This window comes from Mirounga leonina, unplaced genomic scaffold (genome assembly GCF_011800145.1).
Source record: "Mirounga leonina isolate KUSES-001 unplaced genomic scaffold, KU_Mleo_1.0 Mir_114, whole genome shotgun sequence".
NCBI classification, from domain to species: domain Eukaryota; kingdom Metazoa; phylum Chordata; class Mammalia; order Carnivora; family Phocidae; genus Mirounga; species Mirounga leonina.
In genome coordinates, this window is record NW_023270265.1 from 1,556,558 (window position 1) to 1,583,743 (window position 27,186).

Below are 27,186 nucleotides of genomic sequence, written 5' to 3' on the forward strand. Positions count from 1 at the left end.
TAATGACAAGAAGAAGACAAGGATGTCCATTCTTTTTTTTTTTTTTTAAGATTTTATTTATTTATTTGACCTAGAAAGAGAGACAGAAAGAGTACACAAGCAGGGGGAGCAGCAAAGGGAGAGGGAGAAGTAGGCTCCCTGCTGAGCAGGGAGCCCGATGCGGGGCTCGATCCCAGGACACTGGGATCATGACTTGAGCCGAAGGCAGACGCTTAACCAACTGAGCCACCCAGGCGCCCCAAGGATGTCCATCTTTACTATTTTTATTCAACATAGTACTGGGAGCTGTAGCCACAGCAATCAGACAAGAAAGAAAAAATAGAAGGCATTCAACATGGTAAGGAAGAAGTAAAACTTTAATTATTTGCAGATGACATGATACTATATATAGAAAATCCTAAAGACTCCACCAAAAAAACTACTTGAACTGATAATTCAGTAAGGTCACAGGATACAAAATTAATATACAGAAATCCATTTGCATTTCTATACACTGATAATGAAGTAGCAGAAAGAAATTAAGAAAACAGTCCCAGTTACAATTTAACCGAAAATAATAGAATACCTAGGAATAAACCCAACCAAGGAGGTGAAAGACCTGTACTCAGAAAAGTATAGAACACTGATGAAAGAATTGAAGATGACTATAAAACACTGATGAAAGAAACTGAAATGGAAAGATATTCCATGCTCATGAATTAGAAGAACAAATACTGTTAAAATGTCCATACTGTCCAAAGCAATCTACAGATTTAATGCAATCCCTATCAAAATACCAACAGCATTTTTTACAGAACTAGAACAAAGAATACAAAAATTTGTATGGAACCACAAAAGACCTCCAATAGCCAAAGCAATCTATTTTTTTTTTTTAAGATTTTATTTGAGAAAGAGGGAGAGAGTGAGAGAGAGGGCACAGCAGGGGAGAGGCAGAGGGAGAGAGAGAGAGCAGATCCCCTGCAGAGCAGGGAGCTAGACTTGGGGCTTGATTCAGGACCCTGGGATCATGGCCTGAGTTGAAGGCAGATGCTTAACTGACTGAGCCACCCAGGCACCACTAGCCAAAGCAATCTTGAAAAAGAAGAACAAAACTGCAGGTACCATACACAAACATAAAGTTGAAATGGATTAAAGAACCAATGTGATACCTCAAACCATAAAAATCCTAGCAGAGAGCACAGGCAGTAATTTCTCTGACATTGGCTGTAGCAACATTTTTCTAGACATGTCTCTTATGGCGAGGGAACAAAAGCAAAAATAAACTACTGGGATTACATCAACATAAAAAGCCTCTGCACAGCAATCACAAAACGAAAAGGCAAACTATTGAATAGGAGAAGATACTTGCAAACGATGTATCTGATAAAGGATTGGTATCCAAAATAAAAGAACTTATACAACTCAACACCCACAACACAATCCAATTTAAAAATGGGCATAAGACATGAACACACATTTCTCCAAAGATGACATACAGATGGCCAACAGACACATGAAAATATGCTCAACATCATTCATCATCAGGGAAATGTAAATCAAAACCACAATGAGCTATCAACTCACACCAGTCAGAATGGCTAAAATAAAAAATGCAAGAAACAACAGGTGTTGGCAAGGTTGTGGAGAAAAAGGGACCCTCGTGCACTGTTGGTGGGAATGTAAATTGCTGCAGCCATTGTGGAAAACAGTATGGAAATTCCTCAAAAAATTAAAAACAGAATTACCATATGATCCAGTAATTCCAGAATACAAAAACACTAATTCAAAAAGATATATGCACCCCTACATTTATTGCAGCATTATTTACAACAGCCAACTTTTGGAAGCAACTCAAGTGTTCATTGACAGATGAATGGATAAAGGTATGGTATATAAGCACAATGAAATATTACTCAGCCACAAAAAAAAAAGAATGAAATCTAGCCATTTGCAACATCATGGATGGATCTAGAGAAGATAATGCTCAGTGAAATAAATTAGTCAGAGAAAGACAAATATCATATGATTTCACTCATATGTGGAATTTAAGAAACAAACAAAGGAAAAAAGAGACAAACCAAAAAACAGACTTAACTATAGAGAATAATCTGATGGTTACTAGATAGGAGATGGGTGGTGGGGATGGGTGAAATAGATGATAGGGATTAAGAGTACACTTATCATGATGAGCACTGAATAATGTACAAAATTGCTGAATCACTATATTGTACTTCTGAGACTAACATAAAATTGTATGTTAACTATACTGGAATTTAATAAAATAGAAAGAAAAGAAAAAGAAAGCATAAACAACTAAAAAAAACCCCAAAGCCAAAAAACAAAAAAAAACCTATCAGACTTCATCAAAATCAAAAATTTTGTGCCAAACGACACCATCAAGAAAATGAAAGATGACCTACAGAACGGGAGAAAATATTTACAAACCATATATCTGATAATGCTCCTATATCCAGAATGAAAAAAGAACACTTACAACTCAACAATAAAAACACAAACAACCCAATTAGTCAAAGGATTTGAACAAAAATTTTTTCAAAGAAATAAATGGCAAATATGCACATGAAAAGATGCTCAACACCATTAGCCATCAGGGAAATGCAAATGAAAACTGTAATGAGAAAAAAGAAACAGACAAGAATAAGTGTTGACACAGATGTGAAAAATTGTAATCCTCATACTCTGTCAATGGAATTATAAAATTGTGCAGCCATTTTGGAAAACAGTTTGGCAGTTCCTCAAATTGTAAAGTCACCACATGACTCAGCAGTTCCACAGATACCTATATACCCAAGAAAAAATTAAATGTTTGTACAAAAACGTGTACACAAACATTCATAGCAGCACTAGCCATTATAGTCAAAAAGTGCAAACAACCCAAATATCCTTCAGCTGATAGATACATGAAGTTGTGATACATCCAAACAATGGAATATTATTCAGGCATGAAAAAGAATAAAGTGCTGATACATTGAAAACATTACATTAAGTGATATAAGCCAGATACAATAGGCCACATATTGTATTACTCCATTTATGTGAAATATCTAGAAAAGGCAAATTCATAGATAGCCAGAAAGGAGATTAGTAGTTGCCACTGGCATTAGGGAGAGGGAATGGAGAGTGACTGCTTAAAGTTTTTGAAGTGATGAAATAGTCTTATAATTAGATAGTGGTGATAGCTGCATAAGCATATGCATGTAATAAAACCAGGGTAAATTTTAAGGTATGTGAATTCTACCTCAATAGAAAAGAGAAACAAAACACATTAAAAAAAATAAAACTGCCCCTGGTTACCTGACAGGTTTAGTTAGGAATGACAAAAAATTATATAAGTATATATTAAATATATTTATATTTTATTATATTATATATTATATTAATATTTATATAATAAATATTAATGTTACATATTGTTCATTTCCCTATAAATTTATACTTAACAGTATGAGTTTTTAATGTTTTGTAAAAGAATTTTAGAGCTCACAGACTAATCCTAATTTTTCCCATTGATTATTAAAGAGTAGTTTGTTTGGTTTCAGCTTGCATATTCACTTTTAGGGTCCCAAACTCTCCTACAATACCTAATCAGTGCCCATACAATGTTAGGAAATCTCATCTGCAACATTTTTTGAAAAAGTGTAAAGAAATAATGTGATAGCATATGGTTTAAGGATAATGTGATTACCTACCTGTAATTCCTCTGCTGTGGAAACATCTAGTCCTGTTAGATCTTGTATTCTCATATTAATTCGAGACACCACAGGGTTTTCATAGCCAGAGAGCCAGGCACTAAGAACAAGAAGAAAATATTACTTATAATGTTTCAATACATAAAGACTAATAGCCATCATTTTAAAAGCCGTAATATATGGGACATTAAGCCTTATGTATAGGCATTTAGTTGGCTTGCTTGTTTGATATGATTTTTATTAAACAATGTTGTCATTTTTTAAAAAATGCTACATTTTACAGTTAAAGGTTAGAAAAGAAAAAAACTCATTTATTACAGTTTCTTTGAAAACAGCTGGATTAATGTAAGAAGGCTATATAGGGCTATTACACTGAGAATTTTTTAAAATTCTGTAAAAATACATATCAAACTGAAAACAATTTTTCTTTTTACATTAGGCATAGGAACTGACTGGGGTGGAGGTCATAGGGTTTTTAGCTTGATTTATATAGTGTAAATATTTTATAAGAAAAAAATTCATGTAGGGGCGCCTGGGTGGCTCAGTCAGTTAAGCATCTGACTCTTGATTTCGGCTCAGGTCATGATCTCTGTGAGATCATGAGCACTGTGTTGGGCTCTGTACTCAGTGGGGAGTCTGCTTGGGATTCTCTCTTCCTCTCCCTCTGCCCCTACCCCCGCTCACACACTCTTTCTCTCTAAAATAATTAAATCTTAAAAAAAATAAATAAATAAAAAATTCATGTATTACTTGCATAAATAAAAGTAAGTTTTTAAAAGGTACCAAAACACCCAGTAGGAGGACTATAATAAAAACAGGTGGACGGGGGCACCTGGGTGGCTCAGTCAGTTAAGTGTTCAACTCTTAGCTCAGAGCCTGATCTCAGGGTCTTGAGTTCAAGCCCCATGTTGGGCTCCATGCTGGGCGTGGAGCCTACTTAAAACAAAACAAAATAAAACAAAAAGATGGACAATAACAGGTGCTGATGAGAATGTGAAGAAATCAGAACCCTCACACATTGCTGGTAGGAATGTAAAAAGTGCAGCCAGTTTGGAAAACAGTTTGGCAGTTCCTCAAATTTTTAAACATACAGTTACCATATGACTCAGCAGTTCCACTTCCAGGTACATACCCAAGAGAAATTAAAACGTATGTTCATACAAAAACTTGTACATGAATGTTCATAGCAGGATTATTAAAGGCCAAAAAGTGGAAATAATCCAAATATTCACCAACTGATGAGTAGATACATAAAATGTGATACATCCATATGATGGATTATTGTGCCATGAAAAGGAATCGGGTACTGATAAACGCCACAATACGGATGAACCTTGAAAACACTGTTAAGTAAGCAAGATACAAAAGACCACATACTATGATTTCATTTATAGGAAATATCCAAAATAGGCAAGTCAACAGATAGAGAAAGTAGATCAGTGGTTGCCAGAGGAAGGAGGAAATGGGGAGTTAACTGCTAATAAGTACAGGCTTTCTTTTCAGGGTGATGGGAATGTTCGGAAATTAGATAATGGTAAAGGTTGCACAACTAAAAACACTAAAAACCATTGAATTGTACACTGTAAAGGAGTGAATTTTATGGTATGGGAACTATAGCTAAATTTAAAAAGGCACCCCAAATTAAGCTATCTCCTATGGTCTATCAGCTTTCTTTCTTCACTTCTCTCATCAACCTCTGATTCCATGATCCATCATTTCAACAACATTCTTGCTAAATGCCTAAATTAAACTGGCAAAAATATTATCCTCAATGAATTTTTTTCTCTAAGCTTATACCTGTGTCATCAAACTCTACTGGAGAAAGTCATGAAATAGGGCAAATGTGTTCCACTGATAATTCATGAACACCAACTTCAAATGGGTCCTTACTCCTACTCCTTCTTCTACTCTGAACTCCAATCCACCTCAGCTTCCCCCTTCTCTCAGTACATATCCCCTACTTCAGAGAATATAGAAACCATACACTTTTCCTACATTTGCATCTATCTGTTCCTTTTAGATCATCTAGTTCCTTCATTCCAGTTCCAGAGAGGAAATTTCTCTCTATTATCTAAGGCTAACCCTCTGCCTTAGATTCTATAATTTTCTGAAATTTTAGGAAGCATAAATCATTGATTAGCCCTTCTCTCTCTTACATAATCAACTTTCCTTCTCAATTCCTCCCACAGCTTTTAGCTGAGCTTAAGTCTCCTCTCCCTTAAATAAATAAACATTGGGCGCCTGGATGGCTCAGTTGAGTGTCTGCCTTCAGCTCAGGTCATGATCCCGGGGTTCTGGGATCGAGCCCCATGTTGGGCTCCCTGATCACTGGAGAGCCTGCTTCTCCCTCTCCCTCTGCCTATTGCTCTGCCTCTTGTGCTCTCTCTCTCTAATAAAATCTTAAAAAGAAAAAAAAAACTGAACCAGGATAATTACTACTGTTAGAAAATTGACATTTCTCACATCCATGTCAAAAGAAAATATATAGGATTCTTCTTGATCTGATAGACTGATTTCAGGAAAATCATTTGAAAAATAGTAAATAACAATATAATTTCTCAAACTATGCTAAGAAGTTGTCAGAAAGGCAGCTATAATCTATAATTAGAATTGACAGGATTAGGGGCGCCTGGATGGCTCAGTTGGTTAAGTGTCTGCCTCCGGCTCAGGTCATGATTCCAGGGTCCTGGGATAGAGCCCTATGTTGGGCTCTCTGCTCAACAGGGAGTCTGCTTCTCCCCCTCCCTCTGCTCGCTTGCTCTCTCTCTCTCACGTGTGCATGCTAATAAATAAAATCTTAAAAAAAATAAAAAAAATTCACAGGATTAGGACTGTATTTTGAAACATTAAGAACCACATCTCTTTTTTAACTTTACATTAATGCACCTTTTTCACTGGTAAGGCGATTTTTTGCTGTGGATGCCTCAACGATTAGCAAGTCTCTTCTTAAGTAAGATACACTCTCTGGTTCAAGACTAAAATGCGTTTTCTTTCTAATTTTGCCCTCTCTTGGAACACAGGCAACTATCTTTGTCTTTTGTATGCAGGTAGGCAAATATTGTGAAATGCAGTTATTGCAGTCTTCTAGATTTTATTCTCTCACAGTTAAACAGGGCAATTATTTATTATTAAGAATAAGATTCTGGGGCACCTGGGTGGCTCAGTTGTTAAGCGTCTGCCTTCAGCTCAGGTCATGATCCCAGGATCCTGGGATTGAGCCCTGCATTGGGCTCCCTGCTCCACAGGAAACCCTTTCCCTCTCCCACTCCCCCTGCTTGTGTTCCCTCTCTCACTGTGGCTCGCTCTCTGTCAAATAAATAAGTAAAAATCTTAAAAAAAAAAGACTCTGAGGGGTGCCTGGGTGGCTCAGTCAGTTAAGCATCTGCCTTCAGCTCGAGTCATGATCTCAGGGTCCTGGGATGGAGTCCGGCATTGGGCTTCTTGCTCAGCAGAGTCTGCTTCTCCCTCTCCCGCTCCCCCTGCTTGTGCTGTCTCTCAAATAAATAAAATCTTAAAAAAAAAAAAAAAGAGTAAGACTTTGAAACACTTTCAGTTTTTAAAATAGCAAGGCTTCTGAAATACTGCTCAAAACTAGCTTTCAATTTTGGTGTATGACCTGATACTGACACATTTGATCTGTTAATAGTTTTTTCTATCAACTATACTTTGCCCTCAGTAGGGGTTAGTGTTGTAGTTTCAAATAACTTTTACAGAAATAGATTTTAAAATAAGTTTTAATTTCACTGAATGGAGATTTTTATCACTCATGTACCTGTAGAAGGTAATTTGAGCACATACATATTTGCCTACATATGTGTGTGTGTGTGTTTTTAAAGTAAGCTACTTTTACCATTAAAATAAACCAGACTACACGGACAAACTATGAGAAAGTTTGTCTTCCTTAGAAATCCTTTTCTAGGTTGAAGAGGACAAGTAGTTTGCTGAATGATTTATGAGGCTATAGGCTTTTCATCATTTCTTAACTCCACCTAGCCCTGTCTCACCACCACAGCAATAAGCATGTCCACTTCCTCAGCAGCACGAGCCTCTAATGTGTCAAAAAAAAGGTTGTTGACTGAGCATTCAAAGCTGTTTTGCAGTCTTTCAACAACTCTCTCTCCACTTTATGCCCAACCTTGGCATCAAAGAAACTATCCCAAGCTCAAGAATATCTTCCTCTGTAGAGTGCACAAGTCATAGTTTCTGTGCCTCTACTCTCCCTGAAGAATAGATATACACCTTCATCCCAGCTTCTCTCCATTTCCTAGCTGCTGGAATGACCAATGAATGCTACTCTTATTCTCCCAGCTGTAAAATACTGCCTTCCACATGAATCTTTATATTTGTTATCAGTACCATGGTTTTCCATCCAGAGATCTCTGCCAGCACACATGATCTACCACAGCTTGGACATCTATTGTAGATCATCCACCCCATTCCCAGATGTTGGAGAGGTCAAAATACCCTATCCTGATGGGAATCCTCTTCAGCCTGTTACCTCAAAAGACTGAGGTCCTACTGGCACTCTTCTTTCCAAGAAGGAAGAAGTATTTTTCTCTGCGGTTAATTCTTAACATTTTCTCTGATATAAGGAAATAAGATGCTCTTCACAAAAGCAATCATGCTTATAGTCCTTCTGATATATAACAAGACCACAGTGACTTTGGTGGGCACCTACTGGATGCTACTATGGGAATCACCCTTGGTCCAGAGGGTGGAGAGTGGCGGCAACTGTGCCCCCAGAACCATTCATCTCAGAGCTGGCAACTGCCTGCAACTGAAGCACTTCAGGGAGAGGCTACCTCCATGCCCCCAGAAGTGGAGAAGGCAGCTGCCCCTAATGTTTTTACAGTACTATATATCTTACTTTGTAGCATTTTTCACACTAATTGTGTATTAATTTATTGTTTGATTAAGGTAAAATGTCTTCATTCAACTACTAGTCCCAAATACGTAAATTCTGCCTGGTTTTGCTCACCACTGTATCTGCAGAACCTATTACAGTGCCTGGCACATAGCAGATGCTCAATAAATATTTGCTGAATGAAGAAATGAATGAATCATAGAGACTTCCCAGAACTAATCCAAGATTTATTCTATTTTACCATACTACTTGTCTGGTGATCCCTTGTAAATTTATATGGACTAATTCCTTAGTGTAGCAGAAATAGGAAGGATCCAAGAATTTTACTGTTATAAAGGGTGCAGCAGATAAACACATTAAGAACTTACTTCTCTAAATTCTGACTGAGTTCCTAGTAGAACTAGGAACTAATCTAGTCTGTCAGTGTACCTATATTTCTGGCTGGCAACAATTTGATAGATTTTTGAACTTTATAATCCACAAACTACTGGCTTGATTTTTATAGGTAACTGCAACACAAAATTGGCAAGTGTTCTATTAAAATTTCAGGGGCACCTGGGTGGTGCAGTTGGCTAAGCATCCGACTCTCGGTTTCAGCTCAGGTTGTGATCTCAGCATTGTGAGATCAAGCCCCGCATTGGGCTCCGTGCTCAGCACTGAGTCTCTTTCCTTCTCCCTCTGCCCCTCCCCCTGCTCGTGCATGCTCTCTCTCTCTCAAAATAAATATCTTTAAGAAAAATTCAAACTAGATGCATCTTTTTTTTTAATGTTTTATTTATTTATTCATGAGAGAGAGAGAGAGAGGAGAGGCAGAGGGAGAAGCAGGGAGCCCGATGCAGGACTCGATCCCAGGACCCTAGGATCATGACCTGAGCCGAAGGCAGACGCTTAACCATCTGAACCACCCAGGCACCCAAACTAGATGCATCTTGAGAATTGTTCCTATTCCATCCTGGAACCTATCACCCACAGAGAACCTGTCTCCTACTTCTGTTACCTTCAACTTCCTTCCTTGCTACCACAAGCATCGATTCCTACCTTTTCTCTAATACTTTGGTAGAAGCATCATCCTTCAGCCTTACAGAGACTGGATCTTTTCTCTACATTTTTGAACCTACCCTTTCTAACTCAAATTGTTGCTAGCCAGAAAGACAGGTACACGGACATACTAGATTAGCTCCTAGTTCTACTAAGAACTCAGTCAGAATTGGGAAAAAGAAGTTCTAACTCAACCTACCAATTACTGCCTCTCTTTTTATCTTTAATCTTCTTTGACAGTGCTTACTCTTCGGCTTAAGTTTCCTGCTACCAAGAACGCCTTCACTTTTGTTATTCTAGCAAATTACCATTACAATCTTTCACTTTACACTTTTAAAATTATAAAAGCAAGAAATGTGGGGCATCTGGGGGATTCAGTCAGTTAAGCATCCAACTCTTGATCTCAGCTCAGGTCCTGAACTCAAGCTCGTGAGTTTAAGCCTGGTGTTGGACTCTATGCTGGGTGTGGAGCCTACACACACATAAATAAATAAAATTTATATATATATAAAAGCAAGAAATGTTTGTTATATTCAATAAACAGTCTGGGGACAATGGATAACCACATGCAAAAGAAAGATGTTGTCCCTACCTCATATCATAAAAAAAAAAAAAGACCTCAAAAGGGATTAAAGACCTAAATGTAAAAGCTAAAATTATAAAACTCTTAGAAAAAACTGTAAGTGTAAATCTTTGTGATCTTAAATTAGACACTAGTTTAGCTATGACATCAGAAGTATAAGCAACAACAAAAAAATAAACTGGGTATCATCAAAATTAAAAATTTTGTGCTTCAAAGGACACCATCAATAAAGTGAAAAGACAACTCAGAGAATGGAAGAAAATCTCTGCAAATCAAATGTCTGATAAGGACTTGTGTCTAAAATATATAAAGAACTATTACCACTAAATAAAAGATAACTCAATTTAAAAATGGGCAAAGGATCTAAATAATCTCCAAAGAAAATATACAAATGGCCAATAAGCACATGGAAAGATGCTCAACATCATTAGCCACTGGGAAATGCAAATCAAAACCACAATGAGATAGCATATCACACCCACTAGGATGGCTATAATCATCAAAAGGACAGACAGTAACAAGTATTGATGAGGATGTGAAGAAACTGGAATAACCCATACATTGCTGGTAGGATTGTAAAATGGTACTGCCACTTTGGAGAAGTTTGGCAGTTCCTCAAATGGGTAAATACAGAGTTACCATATGACTTAGCAATTTCACTCCTAGGTATACACCCAAGAGAAACTTAAACTTATGTTCACATAAAAACTTGTACATGAATGTTCAGAGCAGTATTATTCAGAATAGCCAAAAAGTAGAAACAACCCAACTGTCTATCAATAGATGAATAAAAGATAAATAAAATGTGGTATATCCATACAATGGAATATTATTCAGCCATGAAAAGGAATGAAGTACAGATACATACATCAACATCAATGAACCTTACAAATACGGCAAGTAAAAGAAGCCAGATGCAAAAGGCCACATATTATATGATTTCATTTATATGTAATATCCAGAACAGGGACACCTGGGTGGTTCAGTTGGTTAAGTGTCTGACTTCAGCTCTGGTCATGGTCTCAGGATCCTGGGACCGAGCCTTGCATTGTGCTCTGTGCACAACAGGGAGAACAGAGAGTCTGCTTGTCCCTCTCCCTTTGCCCATCCCCCTGCTCATGCTCTCTCCCTCTTATATAGATAAATAAAATCTTTAAAAAAAAAAAATATCCAGAACAGGCAAATTATCCATAAAGACAGAAAGTAGATTTGTGGTCACCCAGGGCTGAGCTGGCGGGGGCGGGGGGGGGGGGGCGTTGTGAATTGAGGGTTGGGTAGTCATTGCTAAAGCAGAATTGCTCTTCCAGGTAATGAAAATGTTCTAAAATTCATTGTGGTGAGGGGCGCCTGGGTGGCTCAGTTGGTTAAGTGGCTGCCTTTGGCTCAGGTCATGATCCCAGGGTCTTAGGACTGAGCCCCACATCAGGCTCCCTGCTCAATAAGCAGCCTGCTTCTTCCTCTCCACTGGTTGTGCGCTCTCTCTCGCACTCTCTCTCTCAAATAAATAAAATCTTTTAAAAAATAAAATAAAATTCATTGTGGTGATGGACACACAACTCTGGATATATTAAAAGCCACTTAATTGTACATTTTCAACCAATGAATTGTACAGTACACGTATCTCCCAAAAAAAGCTATTTAAAAAAAGAAATACATATACATATATACATATACATGTATACATATACATATATACATATATGTATATGTATATATATACATATACATGTATACTGCATATACAAAAGAATACAAAGTCCCTTTCCTAGTCCCACTCCTCACAGGTAAACTGTATGTTATAACAAATAGGTACATATCCTCTCAACATTTCTCCCTGTGTATAAACAAATATACAGAGAGAATTTTTTAATAAATAGAAATCTACTCACCTTCCAATCTCTCACATCAATATACACATTCACTTTTTCTCCCTGAAAATACTTCTGACATCTTCCAAGTCAATACATATAGCACTACCTCAGTTTAAAAAAAAATATTGTGGTAAAAAAATACATAACATAAAATTGACCATTTAACCATTTTTAAAGTGTAAAATTCAATAGCATTCACAAAGTTGTGCAATGATCACCACTATTTCCAGAACTTCTCATCATCCCAAACAGACACTCTGTACCCATTAGACAGTAATTTGCCATTTTGGGCACCTAGGTGGCTCAATCAGTTGAGTGGCTGCCTTCAGCTTGGGTTATGATCCCAGGGTCCTGGGATGGAACCCCGCATCAGGCTCCTTGCTCAGCAGGGAGTGGGCTTCTCTACCTGACCTTCCCCCATCTTGTGCTCTCTCTCTCACTCTCTCTAATGGATGAATAAAATCTTTTAAAAAAATAAATAATAATTTGCCATTTCTCTCTCCTCCCAGCCCTAACATCACAACCTGAGCCAAAGCCAAGAGTCGGATGTTCAACTAACTGAGCCACCCAGGTGCCCCTGCTTTTCATGTTAAAATGAGGTATCTTTACTTCCAAAATGACCATTAAGGTCTACCAATAAAGCACTGGTTAAATAAGGTTATTTCTACTTTTTCTCTATTACAAATAATATCTCCCGGTTGAACTCCTAGATGTGAAACTGCTAGATGACTTTTACATTTTGATGAATGATGTCAAATTGTTCTCCCAAAAAGTATTTTATACTTTTACCATATGTTTATGAGTGCCCATTTCAGAAAATACTTGCCAGTATCAATCTTTTTAATTTTTGCTAATCTTAAAGGAAAGATATTTTAATCCTAATTGTTTAGATTTTTTAAAAAGTTTTAATTTACACTTTCTGTTATACCATAAATGATCTCAATGGAAGGTCTGAGGCTTAGCAGTTAAAGTTATTAATGATTAAAGGTTAAAAAATAAACTTAATTGTGGTTCTGTTACTGTCACTAGAGAGGAAAATAAACTCTACTCATGCATGTAAAGTTATTTCACTTAATTTGACTTTCACGTGAAAACCTCTCCAAAATATAAAAGGATTCTCTTTAGTTACATTTAAAACATTTCATTCATCTGGATCCCAACTGCTAATCTGTCTTCAGCAACATTGTTATAGATCTATCAGGTAATCTAAGAAATTAGCCCTGAATTTAGATTGTTGTAACATTGCTCCAAAATTCCGTGGAGACACTGAGGATACTGTAATATATATTAACTATCTATTCTTTAGGATTTGGAAGTCTTATTCCTGCATTAAATTTTATTAACAGAAATGAAGGTTCTTTCTTCTAGTACTCAGTGTTTTTTAATTGAATTAGAATGTAAGGTTACAGTATTTTCCATTACTAATTAGATAACACAAAGTATATTCCTTTTGGTCTTAATTACAGGAACCCCAAATCTATCACTGGAATGCTTTCTTTTTTTCTCCTTTTTTTTTTAAGTAGGCTCCACACCCCACAACATGGGGCTTCAACTTAAAACTCCAAGATCAAGACCTGAGCTGAGATCCAGAGTTGGACAGTTAACCAACTGAGCCACCCAGGTGCCCCTGGAATGTTTTGAGTAAGGAGCAACATTCTCACACTGCATGACTATATTTCTAATATATTAATAAGGACATCATGTTCAAGTAAATAGATAGACAATATCATTTTGGAGGTTTGGGAGATTATTACAAAACTTCCAAAGGAAAATGCAAGTGATATAATTTCCACTACTTTCTTCCAACCCAACACGTGAAAATTGACATTTTACAATTAGCTAATATAAAAACTATGTGATTTTTTGCAAAGGCAAAAAGTAATTCAAGACCCCAAGTGCCAGTTACAGAGAGCAAACTTTCAATAATTCTTCTCTAAGTGCTTGACGGTTAACAAAGAAAGGCTGATCATCTAGCCTGGGAGTTTATCCTGGCCCTTTGGATCTTAGTGGGACAATTATGCAATCATACTATAGATCTATCTGTTTCAGTTATCTCAATCTGAGAACTACTGTTCAACCTAACGGACTGTCGTTGTTAAAAGCGACTCCAATTTAAAAAAATATCTGAAATATTCAAAGATGTTTGTATTTGCCCCATACTATAAAATAATAATAAGCTTTTATATTGTATTTGTTCCTTATTTCCATGGGTAAATTAAATCATAAGCATAAGAAAATGCCGTATTATGGGAAATCTGTATATCAGAGTAAGAAAAGGAAAACTACTTCTAAAAATAACCTACCAGAATCAAAGAAGCTTTTTCTACCACACTAGATTGTTTATTTGCATATCTCTTAATATTACTTTAACTGGACTTTATGAGCTCACATAACTAAATGTCTTTTCAGAGCATGTAAACTCAATGTTTACTTTTCCAAAACTAAAATTCCACTTCTCTGCTGTAGCCAAAATTATTAGCATCTCCATTAACAAGCTGTAGTAAATTTTTAGTTTTTTTTTTTTTTTAATTATGGAAAGGACAGACATGACTTACCAAACGTTCAGAGATAATCAATAAAGATAAAGTAAATAAAAGTTCAGAGATAAAGTAAATAAACAGTAATGGATTTCCACACATACTTTACCCGAATAAAATTCTATTTGCTAGGATGCTGGAACATATTTTTCCTTCCATGGAAGATGATGCAATCACTTAGAAATTTCTCAAAATACAGATATTTGAAATTCCCTTCTGACCCATTCAAAATACAGATGTTCCCACAGCAAAAGGAACTACATTAACTGACATCAGTACACATAAATTTTTCTATTTTATATTTGAGATGCCTTTTTCAGAGGTATAATATATGAAGTAAACCTAAAACACTCATTTATTTCACTTGTAGGAATATTCAAAATTCAGATTCCAGTGATGGGTAAAAAATGTCTTGACATAGCTAATAAATTCCCAAAAAAGCAAAACCTTACTTGTTAAAATATGAAATGTTTAGGATATTTTATGGAGCAAATTCCTTCTTTAACAGTTAAGACCTCTCTCTCAACATATCTATTTTCTTTTTAAAAGACTTGCTGAACAATTTTCCTTAAGTAAACATGAGTATTTGAACACGAACACACACCCACCCACCCCCCCCCACACACACCCACCCACCCACCCCCCACCCCCCCCGCATACTCTGCTAAGATTGGGTGAATTTATTCTGGTGTTAGTCTTCCAATGCTTCTAATGCTGCTGGCTAAATGCCTTCTATTGCCATATATAATATAAAGTATGGTTATGTCTTTCTAAAAAATCCAATAAAATTGCTTCTCAGAGCTATAAAGTTAGAATATTTTAAAAATAAGCCCAAAAGGCTTAGAAGTATTTAGTTCTTAAGGAAAAAAAGTCTGTAGATCACCTTTCCAAGAGTAATTTATTTTGCCTTACTGGTAAGAGTCCAATGACTCTGTGGGCTGGATATTTCTTCAGAAGGTCCACTGTATATATAAAAAAATTTCCAAAAAGGACTTCCAAAGAACTAAGTTCATGAAATTTTCTTTTATGTGCTTCCTAAAAGCATCCAAATCTGGAGAACTTAGAAACAAGCCTTATGACAGTAAAAATGCCTAAAACCATGTAGTAATCTTTGATAAAATACATAATGGCTTATTTTTAAAAAAATAAAAGGTTAATTTTTTAAGACATGAGTAAGATTCTGTAATAAAATGGAAAATTAGCTGAAGTTTAACTTGAAATTTAGAGTTAATTACAATGCACAGAAGCATTATAAATCATGTATCAAAACATTATCCAAATTAATTTCTACAAATCCTTAGTCTCCCTGAAATCAAAGTCATATGATAGAAATTAAATTTTCTTCATGTCTTCTAGTTTGCTGGGGGCAGGTAGCATGGGGCACATGGTTAGGAAACCAGGATATGTATGCGGGCATGTTGAAGGTTATTACCATATGAAGAACATATAGCTTTGCCCAAAAAGAGTAAGGAAACAATGCATTCTGTACAGCCTTCATAGTACTTTTGTTATGACTTACAGCAATAATATTCAAAATTTCTGTTCCAGTAACTCCTAAAATAGTTGTTAAATCTATGTACTTTCTGCACATTTTAGTTGAAAACTAGAATTTTTCATCAAATAGTTTGAAAGAATTCTGAAATTAGTGGTAATTTCTGAAAAATGATCTTTTTTTTTAACGTATCCAGTGGAATCTAAATACCACGATGATTTAATGCCCACCATGATTCACTTTAAAAAAAATACATGAATGAATTTTTTAGTACTTGGGAACTTTTATATCATTCTTTTTTTCCCCCCCTTGAACTGCATTTTCATTCCATTCTTATCTTAGAAGAGTGGCTTTCAACATGGGTAGAGAGGTGAAGTCTCTGGGGGTGGTGGTGGGAATTTTGCCTACCAGGGGATGTTTGGCAAAGTCTGGAGACATTTTTGATTGTCAAAACTGGGATGAAGGGCATTACTGGCATCTAGTGGGTGCCAGAGATGCTGCAAAATGTCATACAAAGCTATGACAACCCCCAACAACAAAGAATTATCTGATCCAAAACGTCAATAGTGCTGAGGTTGAGAAGCCCCATCCTAGAGAAATATATTTCTATGCCTGAAAATCTTTAATTACATTATACTTCTCTACAAAAAAATACTTTTATAAATTGATAAAAATATAAATTCCTCTAACATAAAGGTCTAATTGTTAAAAATAATGTCTTCTGGAATGAGTTATTACAATTATCATTAGTACACATTAGTCTTACATGATTAAACAATCATTACCCAATATGAAAAGTGAAAATACATTAAGATGTTTCTAATGAGATGGAAGGAGCTTATTTTGTTATTTTCAATATTCTCATTTTTATGAGAGCTGAGAAATCTCCATTACATAAATAGGTAGATGGAAAAGGAGTTCTGTTGGAATAATGTCACTTATTCTGTGGGCTCCTTCTAAGTTATATACATGAGTTACACAGTAATCTACTGTTAAAAATTATTTCAGTGATCAGCTAATAACTTAAGTACATTCTCTTTAAACATTGTTAAAAGCAAAGAATTTGAAACCAATTGACTTAAAAGGCATGCACTTTCTCAATACCTGCAGCTATTCTGGTGACCCAGAGATTTTTATACCTTTGCTTTACTATAGAAGTCAAATTAGGCCTTGTTTCTACGAAGGTTCTTTGGGAACTTCTCTTACTTCAATATCGGAACACACTTCACTTTTCAATTAGGGTCTGGGGAGTCTCAGCAGGCATTTTGAAATCCAGTAAGTTACTTCTGGAAAATCTCTGTTAACTGCCCCATAACCATGTCTGTTTATTAGTTTATCATGAAAATTCAAGCATGGTTGTCATGCCTAAGCCTAGGTCTTAGAAACTTTATGAAAATTAGATTCTCAAGAAGGAAAATCGTCCAAATAGGACTAAAATTCTCTCCATTACTCCCTTACCTCTTAGATACTCTGTACTGTGCTGTGGTCAATTTTCCAGTCTCAGGGTCATGTACTGTAGCTCGGCTCAGCTACAAAAAAAGAGAAAGGACAAGGACTTACTCACGTAGCAGGCAATTTTGGGCTTTTGTTTGTTTTGTTTTGCCAAGCCACAGGTGATTGGAAGGGTTCAGATTGGTCTGGATGGTAGGTAATGGTTTCAAATCAGCAAAAACATTTAGACAGGTGGCAATAAAAGCCACTTCCAAATCAAGAGAAAATGGGTTGACATATTTTTGTTGTAGATTTATTGTCCTTTCACTTTTTTTAAAAAAAATCATTTGAAAATATATGTAAATGATTTATAGCACTGGGTTTCACAGGAGCTTTCTCAGATCTAGAAGTTTAAAGTCCTTTAAGTATTTTGACAAAAGAATAGTTAATAGTCTCTTTAAATTTATTTTTTAAAACTCTCACTGAGATAAAACTGTTAAGTCTCTCTGGCGAAGTAAAAGGCAAATAAGTTCATGAGTAATAGTAGTTAGAAGACTGAGATCAGAAGCATAACCCTTCTTTCCATTGCCAACTTTCTAGTCAGCAAGTTTTTTAAAATAACTCCAACAGGAGGACTACAGATTACTCCAAAATGACAATGGTATTCCACAAGATGAATGAACAAATGCCAATACAAATCACTATGAAGAATGATGTGAATTCACTGCAGCATTTATGAATATGAGAGAACTATATAAACAAAGACTACTCCCAGATTAATCCAGGCTGCTGCTTTTTCTTTTTTTTCCCTTTTGGCAAGAAAAAGGAAAAAGAAAACAAGTATCAAGCCATTTCCTGGAGATTTGATTCCTGACCTGAAGAGAAATGCAAAGCGTATTAATTCCCTAAAAACAACAGACCAATTAAAGATTAAAAAAAGAACTTCTAGTTAAAGGGAAAGACCTGTGAAACACAAAGCAGTTTATCCATGCGTATATAAATAGGCGGTGACTTGAGCTGGAGACTGAAAATGACCTACTTCCCTTAAATGAATATTCCTGTAGGATGTACAAAACACTCATTAGAGGGCAAAATATGCAACATACACATCTCTTACCTTTTGCTAATTCTGTAATGTACCGTCTCCAAGTCTCCTGTTATTGGGTTTGAAATGGTGGCTCGCCTCAGCTGTGAAGCCAACCATCAAAATAGTTGCATTACAAAACAAAAAAAAATGAATCACATTTATCCAACCAGTCAGAATTCTGGGATTTTTACAAAGGAGGATGAAAAGAGAAAAGAACTCCATAAGACTTTCAGTCACCCTGTGTTGAGCCTTGAGAGACAGTTGGCTTTTAAGCTTTTTTTGTTGTTGTTATTTTTTATATTTTGTTTTTGCTTTGCATGAATGGAGGGTACACAAACAAAAGAGATTAGAAATTAAATTTCTTTCAGTCGTTGGAGGAGACTGGGAGGGAAGAAATTTCTAAAATTTGATGTCTAATTTATAGTTATAAGAATGGCTATTTGTAGTTAATGATCCGTTTCAAACTTTTGATGTTAATTTTTTTTTAGTGATGGAACGGTTTACAAAGGTTAATGCTGTCCAAAATTTCTTTCAGGGTCCATCTTTACTTCTTTCAACATATCTGTTCATGTATTTCACATATACAGTGAAATAATCTTGGACTCAGCAGAAAGGCAGATGAAAAGAACTCATAAATGTACAAAAACAGTAGGAAAGAGAGGACCAGCCAAGATAATGACTTCAAACTAACAAATAAAAATGATTCTGAAATTTGAAAAGAGTATAAAATTTTTATCGGCACTGAATTTTTTGATTAAAATAATCCAACTGACGCATCCCCTTTGAAGACTGAGGCCTCCAAATCCAGAGATACAAGACTTGACCTCTAAGCTGAAATGAATTCTTAAAAAATATTCCACCAAGGTATTTTGGTTTACTGGGTTTACTGACCACAAAGAATGGACTAAAACAGAAATTGAAAAGATACCGATAGAATATGGTGTGATTTAAGTAGTGCTCTGGAAGATTTATAAGAATTCCCTTGGACAGCACCTATACATATTAGACCAGTCTTTTCCATTTAAAATGTAATCTTTGGTTAAAAAAAAAAGTACCAATCTGGAATAGTAAAACTTAACAGCAACAAAAATTCTGACCTTAAGATTGAGTACAGATATCCAGATAATTAAACCTTTATAACAAGGATCAGCAACCTATGGCCCATGCGCCAAATTCAGCCTGCCACTGGTTTTTGGAAATAAAGTTTTACTGAAATATAGCCATGCTCATTTATATATTTTCTATGGCTGCTTTCACACTACAATGTAGACTTGAGTATTTGTGATAGATGATATAGCCAGCAAAGCCTGAAATATGTTTATTATTTGCACCTTTACAGAAAAAATTTGCCAACTCCTGTACAGAGCACAGATAAGCTTAATGTTTAACAATCTCTTTATGAAACTGATGGCAGTTTGTATTACTATCAATGAGATCAAATAGGTTTTAAGAACAAGCTGATGGGAAAAAAGACAAGAGCATAAAGGGTAGTCTTTCTCAAATTCTCATAGAAGAAGAATTTCTATGCTAAACACTAAGTTTATGGGATTGTGTTTACATTAAATTATTTTCCTTAATGAATCACTAAATTCTACCTCTGAAACTAATAATACACTATATGTTAATTAAATTGAATTGAAATAAAAAAATTTTTTTTAAATTGTTTTCCTTAAGATAAATGATAGGAGTTAAAGTCAGAAAACTATGATGTCCTTATTTCAAATCAGCATGATGCTTGTGCAATTATATCTTTCCAGTAATAATGTGCCCAAAGAGGAATAAAAATACTTCAAGTATTCCTTCAGATAAAAATATTGAAGATATGAGAAAGTTGGTCTTTGATTAGCCTATGAGACTAAAGGGTTTGAAAATACATACAAAACTTTTTCAGGAAGATGCTGAAACATCTGTGAATAAAATCAGTGTGAATAAAAAAATCTCATCTATGATTTTCATAATTTAGTGTTTAAAACCCAGTTGCAGGGTATGCTATTTGTGTTAATAACAAACTAAGGAAAAACTAGTATAAACAGAGCTTATTAACAACTCCATTATGTTGTGACAGCAATATCTAAAACTATCTGTGGGGTTACTGCCATATCAATTGTCATCTTTGTAATCTTGCAAAGGCAAAACTAATACACAGGTAGAGTAAATTGAGAGAAAAAAATTATTTACCCTTGGTTTTGCTAGATCTTTGACAATTTCAATTTCTGCATCAGAAATAATATCATGGAAGCGAATAATACGAGGCTTGTCCCACTCATCCTCCTGTTTGGCTGGAGCCAGAATGAATTTAGGATTCCGGTTTCCATCATGGTAACGGCAAAAGAGTTTTTTTTGTCTCCGAGGAGTCTAAACATAAAGTTAAGAAAATGATAAACATATTAGAGTAATAATAATGCTTGCTCCTATGCAAAAAAGAAACAATAATCATGCTTGCGTATACATAGAGCATTGATGGAAGAATATACAAAAGATAGTACTCTGCAAGTATTTTGCATCAAATAGGACATTCAGGATTTAAAAGTTTTATTAATGATTATTTTCTGGGAGAGATGCTAGGCCTTAAATAAGAAAAAAGATAGGGTTTCACTTTTAACTCATGTCTCATCAAAATAAAGTTCAGGTATCTAAATATAAAGAATAATGAAATATTTATGAAAATATGAAATAAATGACCTGCACTGCTCCAAACTTCACAAAGTAACTGGGAAGCACCCAGAGAAAAAGTTTTTAAAAGGAAAAATAAAACAAAACCTCACCAGGTTTTCCTAAATACCTCCCAGTTAGATGCTTGCAGCATAAACAAATTTAGTTAGTTTTAAAAAGCAAAGATGAAAATGAGTAATTCTGAAAAAGAGAAAATAAGTTATTAAAGGCAGGTGCTTTTATTGATGACTATTAAAAATAGAGTGATCGACAAAACAAATAAATGTTCCTTTCAATCTATATTAACTAAATTATCCATTGCTGATTCTTCTCTTGATTAAACAAGTATATCATATATGAAATAGAAATAATATTAGTTTTTGTTTGTTTTTGTTTTTTTAAAAGATTTTATTTATTTGACAGAGTGAGTGAGAGAGCACAAGCAGGGAGAGCGGCAAAGGGAGAGGGAGAAGCAGGCTCCATTCCAGGACCCTGGGATCATTACCTGAGCTGAAGGCAGATGCTTAACCGACTGAGCCACCCAAGTGCCCCTAGTTTTTGTTTTAATTATTAGCTAACATCCTAAGACAAATAATGATGCATGTTTATTCTCCATGTACTTTATTTACCTAGAGTCAAATCTAAAGATTTATTTATTATAAGTCTTTGATACAATGATGAGGTGAATTTAACTATCCTGAGAGGAAAGATGATCCTTGATTTTGGGCAGAGTTGACATGTGTGTGTCACATCAACACACTGGTAAATTAAGCAGACTTCTGTTTTATACCTATGGCTCTATTTTGATTTCTTCTTTAAGATTTATTAAAGGCAATAAAATAATATCTGCTTACTACTAGAAATTTGAACACTAACTAGATGTATAATATTATGGAAATATTGTGTACCTTTTTAGGTGTAACAATAGTTTTTTGGTTATTTTTTGAGTATCTTCAACAGATGTGTAATAAAACATTTAGGTGTGAAATTAAAAAAAAGAAATGTTTCGTGAGTCTATCAGACTGTCATTATACTTTTATTTACTCATTAGCACCCAAAGCAAAAGTAAGCATGTTCTTCCAGGAGTCCATAAACTTAGCTCTCAGAAGTGTCAACATAGATATGATCTACGCATTTGCTGTTAAGAGATTAAGCTGTCAACAGTAAGTCCTCAAATATCAAAAAGTCACCAATATCAAAATGTACAGCCCAGCTTGACTTTATTAGTAGCAGAGAAAAACTTAACACACTATTCAAATGTTTACACTTAAAATACTTACTTCAAAAATTCACTAATTCCTTCTACATATGCCTGCATTCAACTGAAAACTAGTACCACATGATATTCCTTAAAAACGGGTTCCATGCTTTATCAATTAATGTTGGGAAGCAATGTATAGTATATCCATATTGTACATTATCATAAAAAGGCTCTGAAAAGCCCTGAGGCCGAACAAAAACCTATGTTCCCAGAGTTGAACTTTTTTGTTTGTGGTCTTTTATCAATTAACACCCTGAAACACTAGTACTCTGAGTTATAAATACATAAATACAGATACACAATAAAGAAAAGGATATTTATAGGCACATTTAAGTATTAAAAAAAATAAATGTTAGGGCGCCTGGGTGGCTCAGTTGGTTAAGCGACTGCCTTCGGCTCAGGTCATGATCCTTGAGTCCCGCATCGGGCTCCCTGCTCGGCAGGGAGTCTGCTTCTCCCTCTGACCCTCCCCCCTCTCATGTGCTCTCTCTCTCAAATAAATAAATAAAATCTTTAAAAAAAAAATTATCTCAAAATGGATCATACAGGGGCACCTGGGTGGCTCAGTTGGTTAAGCGACTGCCTTCGGCTCAGGTCTAGGTCCTGGAGTCCCGGGATCGAGTCCCGCATCGGGCTCCCTGCTCGGCGGGAAGTCTGCTTCGCCCTCTGACCCTATCCCCTCTCATGTGTTCTCTCTCTCTCCTTCACTCTCTCTCAAATAAATAAATAAAATCTTTAAAAAAAAAAAAGATAAACTTGAATGATATTTGCCATATGCGAATGTCACCTGTATCTTTTTAATTTAATATTCTTTAACTCAGTTTCTTTACTTACATTTACTTTAAAAAACAAACTATAGGGACACCTGGGTGGCTCAGTCGGTTAAGCATCTACCTTCGGCTCAGGTCATGATCCTGGAGTCTCGGGATCGAGTCCCGCATCGGGCTCCCTGCTCGGCAGGGAACCTGCTTCTCCCTCTAACCCTCCCCCCTCTCATGTGCTCTCTCTCTCATTCTCTCTGTCAAATAAAATAAATTAAAAAAAAATAATAATAAAAAAATAAATGTTAAAGCCAAAATCTGCAGAAACTCTCTCGGCATTTTAAGTATTTCTTAAATAGACTAACACATTTCACTAAGCAATCCTGTCAAGGTCAACTAGGAGTAAAACCACAAAAGATTATTGTATAGAGGAGTTCTTTGTTTTACAGGATGGGTGAAGCTGGTATATTATTTCTGCTTAAGACTGTGGAAATATCTTTCGCATTAAAATATAAGAAAAAATCTTATCACTTCCCTTAAACTATCTGACCCTTCATCTTATAAAAATAAGCCTCTTTGGCCTATGCAAGAGTTATATTACCAAAAATACACAAAATGGCATAATGATTCAACAGCTTTATTCTAAAGCTATTTTACTAATCGTTGGGAGCACACTGTGACGCCCACAATAAGTTGGTGTGGCATACGGTAATACTTCAACAGTTAACTCTGATTTTTATGACATAGGCTTAAATATAAAAGAACTCTGATTCTCTCCAGAACTATGTACAAACACACACACACATTCATACACACACACAATTGGCTTTTCCACTTTACCATTTTGATACCCTCCCCACGGCACAGCATTTCGTACTTCTGTCTCTCTGGCAGGTAATCCACAGCAGCCCCTTTTTTCTTCAGTGTGGTTTTCTGATCAGATTGGTCATCTGAAGCGGACTTATTGACATCTTTTTCTTTAGCCATTATATATTCAAAATATTTTAAGTTACCATTAGCTCTCTGGTGTTCAGGATCTATTGGATAAGGAAGAAAGCATGACCATGGTTAAGTTTACAGTCATTCAAGCATCCGAATATAGTAATATAAAAATAGAGGCCCATATAATTTACCTTCCAAACCAGGATACTTATGAGAGTGAAAGGAGGCACTAATAAAAATTATTATACCAGGGGTGCCTGGGTAGCTCAGTCAGTTAAGCAACCAACTCTTGGTTTCAGTTCAGGTTTGATCTGGGGCTGTGCGATGAGCCCTGCTTCCAGCTCCACACTCAGCACAGAGTCTGCTTGAGATTCTTTCTACTGCCACCCCCACCTTGCTCACGCATCCTCTCTCTCTCAAACTAAATAAAATCTTTTTTAAAAATTATTGTACCAAAATAACAGGTATAAAGTAAATCACATAGAGTCACCCTATGTAAAAAGGGTTCTGGAGAAGGAATCAGCCATTTATTTCAAAGTAGCAAATATTCTACTTTGAGAAATTATTAATCAGCCAAATGAATTATGATCAATTTGAAGCCAAATGAATTCTAGGGGCGCCTGGATGGCTCAGTCCGTTAAGTGTCTGCCTTCGGCTCAGGTTATGATCCCAGCATCCTGGGATTGAGCCCCACATTAGGCTCCATGCTTGGCAGGGAGCCTGCTTCTCCTTTTCCCTCTGCCTGCCTACTTGTGATCTCTCTCTCACTCTCTCTGTCAAATAAATAAATAAAATCTTTTTAAAAAATGAATTCTAGGGGCGCCTGGGTGGCTCAGTCGTTCAGCGTCTGCCTTCGGCTCAGGTCATGATCCCAGGGTCCTGGGATTGAGCCCCGCATCGGGCTCCCTGCTCGGTGGGAAGCCTGCGTCTCCCTCTCCCACTCCCCCTGCTTGCTTTCCCTCTCTCACTGTGTCTCTCTCTGTCAAATAAATAAATAAAATCTTAAAAAAAAAAAGAATTCTAAAATATTACTCATTCTACTTATTTTAAGCAATGTTAAAGATTTTTCTGAAACTGAAATGTAATCATCATGGGGAAGACAGTGTATGCAGTTCAAAAGCAACGTTCACCACAGATACATTATAAATGCAGAACATAGCCTACTTCCAAGGGCTGAGAGAATTTCAGTCCCAAAATTCTATGTGAGATGGAAAAAGAGAAACTAAAGTTATAATTTTCAAATAAGCCAGAATCCACTAACTGCCTCTGAATTGCTAGTCATCATTTTAAGCTATCTTTTAGTAGGGGAAAAGCAAGCTATCTTTTAGATGGGGAAGACTACTCCACCCATCCGGGAGAAAGAAAAAAAAAATCCAAACCACCACACACACACACACACACACACACACACACACAAATAATAAAGACAGAATATATAGAAACTTCACTTGTGATATTAACTGAAGTGATTAGGAAATCTAGCCTTAGATTTGTAAATCTGTCTTTGAGAAACTGCTCACAATATATGTTGTAATATACAATATGATCTTAATTTTGTAAAAGAAAGAGGAAAGTGTATATGTGCAGGGAAGGGAGTATATACTACAAGGAAACAAAATTTGTGGGTATTGTCCAGTGATTGGCTTATGGATGACTCTTCCATTATCTTTTTCTTTTTTTAAAAATTTCCTATAATGACTCTAAGTCAGGAGGAAAAAAATCACTACAAAATACTGAAAAAAGGGGTACCTGAACTAATATCTCAATTTATTAATTCACTCAACCAAGAAATAACCTGTCAGAAGTTCATTTTCAGATGACCAATCTTTTTAAACTATTTGACTCTTCTAACATACACATATTAACCTGTTCAGAAAAATACTAATTTTTAAAAAGTTTTAAAGCTTCATTATATACCAACGTATATACGCTCACACACACCAACCTGAATATATAAATGTACAACTCTACCTCCAGAGATTCTGATTTAGTAGGTCTGGGGTGGAGATCAAGGAATTTTTCATGTCTAATATGTATCCAAATAATTTTGATGCACATGGTTTCTGGATCATACTTAGAGAAACAAGTCCAAAATACTAGTGATCAAATCCTCATAGGATATCACATTATCTAACATTTGAATATGACAAATATATTTTGTCTATTTATTTCAAATCACTATTTTTAAATATGAAATGCAATAAAACATAAACATTCTTCAAAGGAAACTGGTTAATATTTAATACGACAACATGGTAAATAAACATTTTTGACAGAGCTAGTTAGGTTAGATCCAATTTTGAAGTTCCCGAAGAGTACACAGCAGAGAATAACAGCCACTGTCGTAGTACCATTAGCTGAGAAAAATGAGTTGCCATTTATTCAGTGGACAGAGGATAAAATTTGTCTAACAGATAGACTCTTGACTTGTAACAAATACAAAGTACAAAATGGATATTACTCAGCCATAAAAAAGAATGAAATCTTTGCAATGACATATATGGAACTAGAGAGTATAATGCTAAGCAAAGCAAGTCAGTCAGAGAAAGACAAATACCATATGATTTCACTCCTATGTGGAATTTAAGAAACAAAACAAATGAACATAAGGGGAGAAAAAAGAGGCAAACCAAGAAACAGACTCTTAACTACAGAGAACAAACCGATGGTTGCTGAAGGGGAGGTGGGTGGAGGATGGGTTAGACAGGTGATGGGTATTGAGGAAGGCAGCTGTGGTGAGCACCAGGTGTTGTGTGTAGGTGATGAATCACTAAATTCTATATCTGAAACTAATATTGCACTGTGTGTTAACTGGAATTTAAATAAAGACCTGAAAAAGAAAAAAAATGTACCAAAGCTATATGATGAATTATATATCAGAATTACAATTATCGGAATTATATATATTTATCATTACATATATAAGACAAGATATATAGTCATATATCAGAATTTTATATATATATTTATCTTACGAT

At 35.6% G+C, this 27,186-nt stretch overlaps 1 protein-coding gene and 1 pseudogene across 5 annotated transcripts in view; both read right to left on the bottom strand.

The window, feature by feature from the left end:
* The window catches only part of P4HA1 (prolyl 4-hydroxylase subunit alpha 1), an 81,700-nt gene that overhangs the window by 14,908 nt on the left and 39,606 nt on the right, over nucleotides 1–27,186 (bottom strand). For 4 of the 5 annotated variants that reach the window (XM_035021444.1, XM_035021453.1, XM_035021460.1 and 1 more), the window contains exons 7-10: nucleotides 24,107–24,303; nucleotides 20,771–20,947; nucleotides 18,623–18,693; nucleotides 3,690–3,789 (exon numbers count right to left, since the gene is read on the bottom strand). In XM_035021444.1, the coding sequence (XP_034877335.1) occupies nucleotides 3,690–3,789; nucleotides 18,623–18,693; nucleotides 20,771–20,947; nucleotides 24,107–24,303 (545 nt within the window). Of the gene's footprint in view, nucleotides 1–3,689; nucleotides 3,790–17,532; nucleotides 17,604–18,622; nucleotides 18,694–20,770; nucleotides 20,948–24,106; nucleotides 24,304–27,186 lie in introns of all 5 variants that reach the window. The other variant, XM_035021449.1, reaches the window with a different exon arrangement.
* Nucleotides 7,191–8,497, bottom strand: LOC117998147 (annotated as a pseudogene).